The sequence below is a fragment of the Ricinus communis genome, chromosome 9, assembly GCF_019578655.1.
Source record: "Ricinus communis isolate WT05 ecotype wild-type chromosome 9, ASM1957865v1, whole genome shotgun sequence".
Taxonomy (NCBI): domain Eukaryota; kingdom Viridiplantae; phylum Streptophyta; class Magnoliopsida; order Malpighiales; family Euphorbiaceae; genus Ricinus; species Ricinus communis.
The window spans coordinates 3,006,419-3,019,217 of NC_063264.1; the positions used below are offsets into that span (position 1 = coordinate 3,006,419).

Genomic DNA, 12,799 nt, shown 5'->3' on the forward strand with positions numbered 1-12,799 from the left:
ACTTTGGCACAGAAGAAAAGGGGAAGGGAACTGACTAGCATCCAGTCCCCTAGTAAATTAACAACATTATGCTTATTGGAATGCACGCTCTGGTGGATTGCTTGTGTTTGCAAAGGAAACTGGGAACAAGCCTTTATAAAATCAGCAAGTTGGTCAGATCTGTACTTAGTAACTTCGTAGGGACTGTGAAGAAAAGGCCATCTACATATTTAGTGAAGTGGCAGGAGTCACTACTTGGCAAAATTCTTTCACTCTTAACTGTTGTAAATCACAAGAAAAACTAGAAGTTTTCGTTGTAAATTTATGGTGGGTTTCTGAATTCTGATCACCAGAGTCAGGCTGTGAATAGATTGAAGATGTCCAAGATCTTCACCCTGATCACATTCACTTCAACAACTGCTTATTCATATGTATGTTATTTAAGCATACTAGAGAATAATAAGCTTCAGGAATTCTTGCAAGTACTGGCAAACAAACCACGAATTAAAAGGGAAAAGAAAAGGCAATTCCAATTAATGCGCAATTGTTATTGACTATGTGTGCTATGCATATATGATACTTAAATTTATTGTTAAGGACGTCAATAGTGCATATATAAAAGTTGTTCAAAGAATAAACAATTATACTGCAAGTCACATAAAAAAATGCATGCAAGGAGACACTATTATAAGATGGGAATATGCATGAAGAAGACATAGAGGAAGTTAAGGAACACCCACCTTCCCCAATTCTTTTAACTCACGCAGACGCAGACGCAGGTCATGTAATTGACCCAAGGTAATAAACGTGAGATATAATTTCTACAAGAAAGAGAAAGAAAGAAAGGAAGTTAGAGGGAGAGAGAGAGTGATCAAGAATCTCACGGGAGTGCAACATAGAGCATTTATTATCTAACTAAAGAAAGTTGGTTTATACTCTCTCTCTCTCTCTCTCTCTCTCTCTCTCTCTCTCTCTCTCTCAATTTGTTTCCCTATAAATAATAAGACTTTTGAAACCTAATTATCAAACCCAGACCTAAAAGAACACGAAGAGTCGACATGTCTCATATAGCTGTAGAAAGAAACAGGAGAAGACAGATGAATGAGCATCTCAAAGTCTTACGCTCCTTGACTCCTTGTTTCTATATCAAAAGGGTATTTGATTTAATTTATATCTCTATTTATTCTTTACACTTTCCTTTATTTCTTTCAATACTTAATTTTTAGTTGATGGTGTTCTCGATTTTATATGGTTAATTTAGGGGGACCAAGCATCCATAATAGGTGGTGTAATAGAGTTTATTAAAGAGCTGCACCAAGTTCTGCAAGCTCTTGAATCCAAGAAACGAAGGAAGAGTTTAAGCCCTAGTCCTGGTCCGAGCCCTAGCCCTAGGCCGCTGCAGCTAATAACTCTTCAGCCTGATCATCATACACCTTTTGGCCAAGAAAATGTTAAGGAACTAACTGCTTGCTGCAACTCTTCAGTTGCAGATGTGGAAGCAAAGATATCAGGATCAAATGTGATCTTGAAAGTAATTTCAAAGAGAATTCCAGGTCAAACTGTGAGGATAATCAATGTTTTGGAAAGACTTTCCTTTGAGGTCCTTCATCTCAACATCAGTAGCATGGAAGATACTGTTCTCTACTCCTTCGTCGTTAAGGTATACTGTGCCACCGTTCTACTAATGTGTCTATATATTGGCCGTCAGTTTGGAAATTACTAAGTTAACACTAAGCCAAAAGCCAAAGACCATTGGCATAATAATACATCCATTTAAACTATATTAAGGAAAGAAAATGAATAGAAATCATATGCACATATGATCCTAAAAGAGGTGCTAGTGTTGAGCTAATAGCTTTTATATATTCTGCTAGTTCTTGATGCCTGATGCTTTATCTTAATAAGTTCCCATAAATGACATGATCTGATGCAACTTAGATCATGTATGGTCTCAAGGTAGATATCCTTGAGAATATGGTGACAAGTAACTAACTGAAAATTAATTCAATTCTGGAGTCGCTGCGAGAGAATCGTTCTTGAACAGTTGAACTTGTGTCACTTTCATTTGACACAGAATTTGATGAGAATCACTTAGGTTTACTTTCATGGTAGACCCCGCTGACCTTAATTCCCTAAGCGACAAGCATGTAGTTGACACGTACTCTTACACTCACTTTTATACGTGTCAAGAACATATATCACCTTCTTACTACTTCTACGTACATAGAGAAGAAGTAAACTTTCAGATATTTGTCCATTAATATCATATGTAATCAGAATTTTTGTCATTGTAATGCATGGATTCTTTTCTTTAGATCATCGAACGCATTTACACTTTCTCTTTTGTTTGTTTTTGATAAATTCAACATGGGAATATACAATAGCAATTCTATTACTAGGCGATCACTAGTGCCTTGGTGAAATACTTTATCTCAATCCTGATTATGATTTCTTGTTGCAGATAGGGCTGGAATGTCGGCTAAGTGTGGAGGAACTAGCACTTGAAGTCCAACAGAGCTTCTTCCCTGAAACATATTATACAAATGAGACATAGTTTTAAGTTTGCTTGGACTTTGATGGTTGCTAGTACATCAAGAATGAAATGATATGTACGTGATCATCATTGCTTGAGCATAAAATTACGCACTTTTTTATGGTTGTTGCAATGATATATGCAAAAGAGAGAAACGACAATAACATATATAATCATTTTGATGAAAATTCCATCGCCATCTTAAGAACAGGAACAGGTATATGTTTTCTTAGAATGTTTATGAGCATTTTCTCTGTGGCAACCCATTCTTACTAAAAGCTGAGATCATCTTGTATCGAGAACTAATCTTTTTCTTTTTTTAATCTATGCATGAATCAAATATTTAATGATTTGCGTCATGCTTAAGATTTTACATGAATTCAACGGCTTAGCACAGAAATCGTTTCGGTATCAACTATCCAGAGTGACAAATTAAAAAACAAAATCGACACAATTAGAGAAATCAACATATATAAGCATAATCCACTATGCCATCCACTAATAAGTCAGTTATACAATGCTAGACACAAGATAGATATATGTTTTCAATTGACAGTCCTCGTAAATACATTACTGTATGCATTGTTATTCTTCTGATTCCTGATATTGTGGATGTGTAATCAGAATCTTTATTTTTGTTTTTCTGTTATCAACTATTTGGAGAGCAGTTGCATGATGAAGGTGCTAAGAGGATGCTAATCTAGTTGGGATGCCCGAATGCACCTGCTGCTTTCACTTAAAAAATACTGTATACATAAAGATATTGCATTACATTAATTTGTTGGAACATTCCAGAAAGCTCATATTCCTAATTACTGTGGCATTTACAACTAAATGAAAAATCAAAAGTTATAAAGCTAAATTATGTAAGCTCATGAAGGCGTAATTAAGGAACTGAAGTTGTAGCATTGTATATATTTCATTATTTCATCAACTCGTTGACAGTATTCATCGTCCATGTGTGTATGATGTAAACGAGGAATCACTTTGAACAACTTAATCCTGTAAAGTAACAAGTTAAAAATAAAAAGAGAAAAGCTGATTGGGAAAATTTATAAACAAGTCACTTCAATCATTTTTATTTTTATTATGTATATATATAATTTTCCATATTATACATATAAAGGAAATATATAGGCAGGATAAATGCCCACCAGCTCCTTATTGTACTGCTGAGTTCTGATTCTGTAAGCTATGAGATTAGCAAAATCTATTGGTCTGCTAGCAAGATTGGCCCTGCCCAAGCCCAAATTTCGAGTCCAAGCAGATAATGTCCTTGGGCCGTCCGTCCATCACTCAAGAAAACAATCTTTTAAAAAAAATAAAAATAAAAGAACCCTATCCTAAATGGGTTATCAAAAACTCAAAACATGCCTGCAAGGTTTGCAGTTCAAGTATGAAGGCGTAGCAAATTGTAATGGTGATTGAAAGGGATATCTCACCAAAACAAAAACAATAAAGAGAGAAAACAGACTGCAAGAAGTTGAAAAAGCGGAGCCCTAAGGCCGCAAATTAGCTGCTGTACATTAAATATAATAATTATTAGCAATGGTGGCGTAGCACTTTCCTATCAATTCACCTGGACAAGTATTATCATTCTTGGCTTCCCTCCTCAGCGTTATAATTGAAGCCATGGGTCCATCCTAAGACATTATTAGATTTATATCCAAATCTTGCGCCTCCACTATTTGTTAGCTCACCACAGCTTCCCTGTCCACTGCCCTTTTATTTTTCTTGTTCTTGCATTATATGTCCACATGCAACTTCATTAACTAAAGTAAGCATGAGCCCCCGTGAAGAACTTATTTCACAAAACAAATATATATATATGTATATGAAACTCTAAGTTTGCTTTTTCTTTTTTTTTGTTTTGAAAGTTGAGATTCTTGTACTAATATAATTAAGTAGATTATCTTTTTTTAAGAAAAATGAATCTCTTAATACTTGGTTTGAATTTAATTAGATATTTAAAGCCACCAAAATGTTCCACATTATACACAGAAGCAGCAAAGCTTTGACCATATTTGATGAGTGGTAGATGTGGATCATAAGATATGATAACACATTATTTCAAATAAAGTATATATACATATCTTGGCCTCAATGATATGCTAATTTAGGGCTATGTGCAGGGATAAACTATTTCCTTGGCAACTGGATGATGTTTTAACACCTTTGAAATTGACATTGTGTATAACTACCAATAGTTAGCTGCCAAGTTATGTTCAATATCAACTCCTCTCTTTTCTTACTTATATAAACCCTTGTAGTACCCATCAATTCGATAGCACACCTCCCACCATTCCATAATTTGACTTCAGACTGTATCTATTTTATCATGAATGTGGGTTGGTTGTTTTTAAATGAAATATAAATACAAAGTTGGCTCATCATATAAAATTCTGGGTATTTAATCATTTAGCCAAATAATATAAAGCTTATGATATATCATGTGAATTAGGGAATTTAACATTTGGAAAAACTGTAGTCTTCTTTGGAGGATAGAAATTCAAAATTGTGGTCTGAAAATCAATTTGGGATTGGACTGATGCAAACAATATCGTCACTTTCTTACAAGTACAAGAAGCCACACGTAGGATTACAAACAGGGGAAAAAAGAAAAAGAAGAATTTGTGTCTCTCTCTCATGTATAAAAATATAAAATATTGTGTCTCTGTGTATATAAATATATATTGGCTGTGTATAATAATATATTGTCCAAAATAATAATAATAATAATAATTAATAATATGAGTAGAAGATTAATAGAGAGTGGTAAGGTATGTATGTATGTATAAAAATACATTTACGTATGCGCGTCGGGGAGAGGCTAAAAGATGTGAATAATAATGAGGCGTGGGATGTGGGGTAGGGTTTGTTTTATTCTTTTAGTTTTAATTTTGGAGTAGGTGGGTCCCATCACCACACACCCAAAACCGTACAGCTAAAGATTCCCGCTCTCTGTTACTGCTAACTGCCAATTCCCGCCGTTAATTACCTTCCGTCTATCATTTTTCTTTATTTATTTATTTTACTTTTAATTTGCAGTTTTCTTTTGAGCGGCTCCGCTCGGCTTTAACAAGCCTGTTTTTTTTTTGTTTATCGGAATTTAGACTTCACTTCCTTTTTTTTTTTTTTTTTTCTTCTCCGGGTTTCTTTATGTTTTTACTTTCTCTCTTTCACTTTCATTTGTTTTTCAATTTTTGACCATTTATTGTCCTTTGCTTTTCTTCTTTTTCGCTTTTGTTTCTTATCCATAATTTGTAATTTCTTAGTTGTTAATTCAATCGATCCAAATATTTTGTACATGCCAAATTGACCGGTTTTAATGTGCTATACTCATGCATGGTCATCAAATAATAGCAAACTTATAAAATTAATAAAATCTTTCAATACTAGTAATTTATTATCGTATATATTAATATTTTAATTATAATATATAATATAATTAATTGATTAAAGAGCTTAAGATAAACAGAATTTTCCACCAAATAAGTCAGAAAATATTATATTTATAAATAAGCATTTGCATCAAGTATTATTGATGTCCGTCAAATGGGTATTTGTCAAATTGTACAACTCGTCGTTTAAGAAAAAATTCAATTTGTACTTCAATTTCTCACATGATTCTGTACTTGATACCAAATTTGAAGATTTTCTTTTCAATTTTTCCTTTTATTATTTATTTTAATTTCGCCATTGTAACATACAATATTTACGTACATAAGGTACTGCTACTAGTAGCACACATATTACTTGCAAAATTATTTGTAGAAAGTCGAATTGGGCTAACGTAGGACAAAAGGAAAAGACATAGCATAAGACTATATAATATAAAGTTTTTTTTGTGAAGTAAATCTGAGATTGCTTCGTCAGCCGATTCGGTGATTATTTAAAAAGAGGTACGCACTAATTAAACATTAAGCCTAAGAAAAGGAAATTATTAAAAGAGGTCAAAGAATAGAATTATGAGCAGACAATAAGCTGCTGTCCGTCGCAGAATTAGATCGTAAGCTTTTCTTTGTACTATTTAATATCTTTCGTAAGATATTTCTTTGCCCTAAAAATCCTAGTCATAGATTATAAATGTAGCCGTACAAAATCTGACAAAACTAGCCTTGCACGGGTTAACTCAACCTTGCTTGTTGATTCGGTACGTTTAAGGGTAACCTTGGAAAGTTGCATCATTTTAGAGATAGCGATCAGCCTGGGAGTGGTGAAAGTACTTTCTTTTGAAGCTATTCATCATGGTTTTCATTTCTTTTTCCTTTTTTTTTATACAGAGGGAATATAAAGTACCCGTAACAATTTATTTTAATTGTTTGCAATTATAAAACAAAAATTTATTCCTTTTTTTTATTATTTTATTACTAAAATGTATCGTTCCACTGAAATTGAATGAGTCGGTAATTAATTTTTTATATTTTTTTAATAGAATCAATAATTAATTTGCTGTGACTTGGATATGTAAATGTACAGTCTGAATGCCATATCAACGTATTTTGATGGTTTGCAAACAGTTCCACAGTGGGTGAAGTTCACTTAGTATTCAGTGAGGAAGTGCTATAATGTGGAATGCATGGAGGGACTATTATTGTAATTTGGCAATTAATTAGTAAAAATACTATAATAATAAAACACTCTGTATGATGCATGGACCTTTGAATTTTTAAAGCATGGACCATGAAATTAAGGACGGTGTCGGCCTATTTGCTTAGTAAAAAAAGAAAGAACAGAAAAGCTACTTAATTGGGTGGATGAAAAATTCAAATAAAAAATAATTAACACTTCTACGTGTTTTATTTGAATATAAGAGAAGGTCGAATGCTTTTAATTCCAACACCCAATGGCACTAAAAACTGCCAAGTAAGTGGGCCGGAAAAGCCCCAAAAGATGGAATTAAGAAGGGGAAAAGCCCTTCTCCTACCCACTTAAATGCAATAGCTGGCAAGGTGGTGGGTGGCATGCCGGCAGGTGACTCTATTCACTGAAACCCCAACCATGGCTTCAATTTGATAGTTTGTCCATGGGATGTCCCAACAATATTTCAAAATCTTTTTATTCATCGAAACCCTAATAGCCATATGATAATCATTTCTTTATGCCCATAATTAAGCAAATAAGGTCGAGAAAATCACTATCTGAAGTCTCTTCAGTACTAACTGAATTTCCTTCCAATGAATTTGTAAGCAACGGATCTTCGGACCGCTAAACAAAAACAATTACGGACAAACTGGAAGTTAAATATTTTGGACCGCAGTGTCTAACATTGACTTGTTGCAGGATTTGCACATACACTGTGAAAATAATATATACATAAAATCCTTTGAAAATAATGAATCATTGACAAATGGCCCGCCTTTTTCTTTACATGACGAAGACAATACATTCAATATATATATATATATATATATATATATTTTTTTATTTTATTTTAATAAAAAAGAAAGGGCTTTTGTCCTCTTGAAAAAATAATGGAAGACATAATTACGACAATCTATTAACGATTTGATTTTGGAATTCATGCTGTCTATTACTTGCCATATCCGTATCATCATTAGCTACCAAATATTTCCTATAAATCATTATCCCTACGCCTGAACTATATATTAAACATGTACTTTTTAATTAAGACAAAGCATATGAATTATTTCTTATATTCAACCGACAATATTTTTACTGTATAATTTTCCCTTTTGAACTAGATGGACCGTAATTGTATTAAATAAATTCAACCGACAATATTAAGTATCAATTAAATTATATCATTATTTTTAATTAGCATTCCTACAACTCAGTTGATAAACATAAGTAGTCAGGTTTTGTTGCAAGAATAAACACCTTAATGATGCAGTATGTATACACGGAACTGCTCTAGTTTCAGCCATGTTGGGGCATTCAAAGGGAACAGGAGATATTCATTGAACCGAAGAAAAATGCTGTCACATTAGTTAATAAGTCAATGGATTAAATGATTAACTATCTGCTAATCCATCTATTGATATTTACGTTTGAACAAATACACTATTAATGCAATTAAAATATATCAGAACCGTGTCCTTTTGTATCTGTTAGGCAGAAGGAACACATTTCATGAAATGAATTATTTCAAGTTAAAAGGAAAAAAGAAAGAGGAAAATGTCAGAAAGTGGACACTTATTGTAGCTAGTGATAGATAAGGTAATAAAAATTCATACCTTAGGAAATTCTGTCCCATGAAAGAGACAGTAAGCAGTGTAACAGCACCACATGCATAGACAGGGAGCCTAGTACTCCTTGGAAAATTAAGCAAACAGAATCCCATTGTCCTAATACATAGGAATATGGATCATTATTATAATTAAAAACAAGCATCCGCACCACCACCACCACCAGCAGCTGGCCAGGCCACCCATTGTCAACCATTGGTGACCGAAATCCAAAGACTTGCGAGGCCAGCATCAGTCTTGCAAAAAGAAAAGAATCAATCTTGCGATTTCTTCTTTTTTCTTTATTTTTTTTTTGTCTCACTTATTTGAATGCTTTGAACTGAGATTTTTTGTGATGAGTATTATGTGATTAAGTAAATCCAATTACCCTGAATTTGACCATTAAGAAAGAAACTGTAGAACTGTAAGCGAGTCATTTCAAAAAGAATGTTAAAAGAAATTATCTGTTCAGGGTCGTCCATTCACATGAGAGAGAGAGAGAGAGGATGGGATAGGGCAGTAGCCCAGTGGCCAACAACATGGCACCCATGTGATATTACTGATCTTTAATTAATTAAAAAGTTAATTATGTCTTGAACACAGTGCTTTGAACGTAGAATTCATCGCTTTGACTTTTGTTAATTCTGTATTAAACAAATGTTGCAGCAGGGGGGGAGTGAGTATTAACTCCTTGTGTTTGAGAAAGAAGAAAGGCAGTTTATTTAGACAAGACATCAAAATTGAGGTACTCTACATTGATTGTCTTCTATACAGGGAAAATGATAGTAATAGGGTAGGGAAATGGTATTATAGATAGGTGGCTATATATAAGTGGGAAGTGGCTGCATAAGTCAGTGATTGTGGCTGCAGCTTAACTCTTTCTTCTGCACACCAATTCCAATACTCCATTACATACTCCTACCTATTCTATTTGTTATTCTCACACATTTATAGGTCTTCTACCCTCCCCTTAATTTTACTAGGGGTAAAGAATAAATTTATTTTATTTTTAATAAATTAATTTTTTTTTTTATCATTTTATTGATTACATTTATGCCTTATATCAATTCCATCTCGTGTAATAGAAAGAATGTGTGTGGTTGTGAAAACTAACGTATGGTATACTATTAATTTTCAAATGTAAAAAAAAAAAAAAAAAAAAAAAGGTTTAAAAGGGTACAATTTTATCAGATTGGCAATGCTGCAGCATATTTGTGGTTTAAAATAAAATGTCGTATCCGGATGAAGACATGACATATCACATGAGATTTTAAGCAGATTTCATGCAAGTTAGGCTGCTGGTGCTGCCCGCAGGACCCAGGAGACAGAATTTCATATGGCTTGAGAAATGGACCTCAAAATCAAAACACCTTTTCTTTTTTTTCCTTTTTTGATTTGTCTAGTCAATTAACTGAATATTCCAGGAGAGATCGAGGTTATTGACTCTTGCAACAATTTCAACTCACTTTACTATTTGTACAGACACTATGCAATGAGTGTAAAAAATTATTATTTTTAAATTAAATTAATTATATAATGACATACAGTATTATTTATTATATAAATCTTTTAACTTACCATATTAAAATGGGCCATGTAAATCAATTTACTAATATTATTGACAAGACACGAATTAAAAACTCAAAACTTATCATTTCTTCTCAAATGAACTGCTCAAATGTGGCTCACAAGGGGCCATGCATATCACTTTCTCTTGACTACTCTTGCCTTGTAAAGGGGATAACAATGAGCACCCTGTTTAATCTTACCCATAAAAAAAGGCACTTAATATATATTTATATTCTTACATTAACAATCAACTTCATCGCCAATCCTTTTCATTTTTGAAAACTGCACAGCGAAGAAAAGATAGAAAAAAACAGACGGCGCCACTCATTTGCATTTGAGTAAAATATATGATTGCTCACTTGCATGATTGTTATAAGCATAATTTTTGGCTGAAAGCCTGAGAGTGACCCACTAATTAATTCTCTCTATTACTATTAATGCTTCATAATTCTGTTTATACCTGATTTCTTCACTAGTATCAAATTATATATATATATATATATATATTTTTTTTATAATAAATTTTTAAACTAAATATTCATTCCAGATTTAAGGAGTGCTGACCACACAATAAACTAGTTATATAAAAGATGACAAAATAATCTAAATTCAAAATTCTTTTTTCAATCCTTATTACATTATTAGTAACTTATTTATTCAACAATAGAATGAATATCTTCTTAGATTATGTCTCGTAGCAGCTTTCTAATTCTTACGATTTGAAAAAAGTAGGAGAGATTGCAATTTGTATTGGAGACGAAACTAAAAGGAGAAAGGGAAATAAAATAAAATAATCTTTGATCTTGAGATAAAACTAGATAGCATATTTGAGATACTAAAATAGTATAATGAGGTATGAGTTAAGTATAGTATATTATGTGGATTAACACTTGATAGATTATATTTTACACAAAAGGTGATGAGGTTGAGATAGTATTAAAAATGACGATGAATTGGTGACATGTATAAAGAAATTTTTTAATTCATAAGCTATCCAACAAACATAGGTGCTTTGCCACTAAAACCACTGAGTGTAGATAGTTGTTTCAATCATTTAATAAGGACTGGTCTCATTTCATTTTCAAGCATTTTAATACATTAGTTTCCCACTATATTCTCTGCCCCCCCCCCTATCACCCAAACCTTGCAAATTCTGCCATTCTCACCCTGTGCTACTGACACTCCGGTTGATCACACAAGTCTACCCATTAATGCACAATTCTATTTTTGGTTTTCTTTATAAGAAATCAATTAGAACCATATTTAGTCGTGATTTTCTATTTTCTTTTATAAGAAGAATGCTTGTAAAAAGAAAAGAATTGCTTGTGAAGAAATGGATCTTTTTGGTAGGAGTCTAACCGATCTACCCAAGTCCTTAACTGTGGAGAAAAGACAAGAGGTTAACTTTAAGTTAATTTTGATTAGGATGTATTAATTAATTAACCCAAGGAACAAAACCCTTTTTTTATTATTATAAATATAATATAGGACAGGAGAATGGCGTAGAAGGGGTGGAATTTGACATGGGTATGAAACAGAACAAAAAGATGAAAACAACAAGATCCTAATTAGTTGCTTTTGTCAAATGAGAAATCTTGAAAAAAGTGATTAAACAGCAACAAGTGCTTTAGGTTTTTTGTTTTATTTTTCCTTTCTTTCTTTCTTGATCACTGCAGCAGCAGTAAATTGGAGAAGAAGAAAAGTAGATCAAAGTCATGATTCTATTCTTGTTCAAGTGAGTTAGTTGGTTTCTTTACCAAATTAAAGTAAATCATAATGATTGTTTTACATGGCATCTCTGATCTCTGCCACGTGAATATAAATTAATACTTCAACTCCTGAGAAATAAAAGAAAAGAAAAGAAAGTCATCAAATGAACAGCTTACAATTTGCAGCTTTTTATTCTTCTTTGGTATTGTTTTAAAATTTATTTTTGGTGGAATTTAATCAACTTTTAAGACAACTCAACTCAAAGTAATCATTCTGTATCACAAGTCCAATCTGTCTTTTAAAATTTAAGGCTGCAGAATGTCTCTCATACCTCATGCCTCAACTCAACATGAGTAGTTACCAATAGTAAAAACAATTTAGATAATAACACATTCCTAATTTTCTTTTAAAAGAAAAGGAGTTATTGGTGGCCATGTTCATCATGGGAAAGAGTTATCTATATATATATATATATATATATTGGCAACTTCAATACAATGACTCTTTCATTTTGATGCATGTGAAATCAATTTTGGGTAAAATCAATGGAGTTGCTTCTTCTTTTGTCAAATAGCGAAAATAGAATGGAGTAAAGTTAGTTCACAAAAACCATATATATTAAAATTAAAAATTGAAATAAGAGTACTGTATGAAGGAGTTGGGTGCACATCAATTATTGAACATATTCAAATAACTCTAATTATTTAAAAATATATAAATGAAATAGTAAAAACCTATTTTATTATCTTCATGTGCTATTATAATATAACTCTTAAAATAGTATTGCTTTAAATTTAATTTTTTAATAATTGATATGTGA

General features: G+C 32.3%; 1 protein-coding gene across 1 annotated transcript; it reads left to right on the plus strand.

Moving 5' to 3' along the window:
* The first annotated feature begins 1,010 nt into the window (after nucleotides 1-1,010).
* LOC8271567 (transcription factor MUTE) lies at nucleotides 1,011-2,805 on the plus strand. The gene is made up of 3 exons (XM_002517114.4): nucleotides 1,011-1,133; nucleotides 1,241-1,639; nucleotides 2,441-2,805. Exons 1-3 carry the CDS (start codon nucleotides 1,038-1,040, stop codon nucleotides 2,531-2,533), a joined length of 588 nt encoding a protein of 195 aa, XP_002517160.1. The 5' UTR covers nucleotides 1,011-1,037; the 3' UTR covers nucleotides 2,534-2,805.
* Nucleotides 2,806-12,799: the final 9,994 nt, after the last annotated feature.

Bases quoted from the DNA above. Each gene is read 5' to 3' on its own strand.
- LOC8271567 (XM_002517114.4), top strand. From the start codon at position 1,038: ATGTCTCATATAGCTGTAGAAAGAAACAGGAGAAGACAGATGAATGAG. The intron at 1,134-1,240 runs GTATTTGATTTA...TGGTTAATTTAG, and splicing joins CTTGTTTCTATATCAAAAGG to GGGGACCAAGCATCCATAAT. The intron at 1,640-2,440 runs GTATACTGTGCC...TTCTTGTTGCAG, and splicing joins TCTACTCCTTCGTCGTTAAG to ATAGGGCTGGAATGTCGGCT.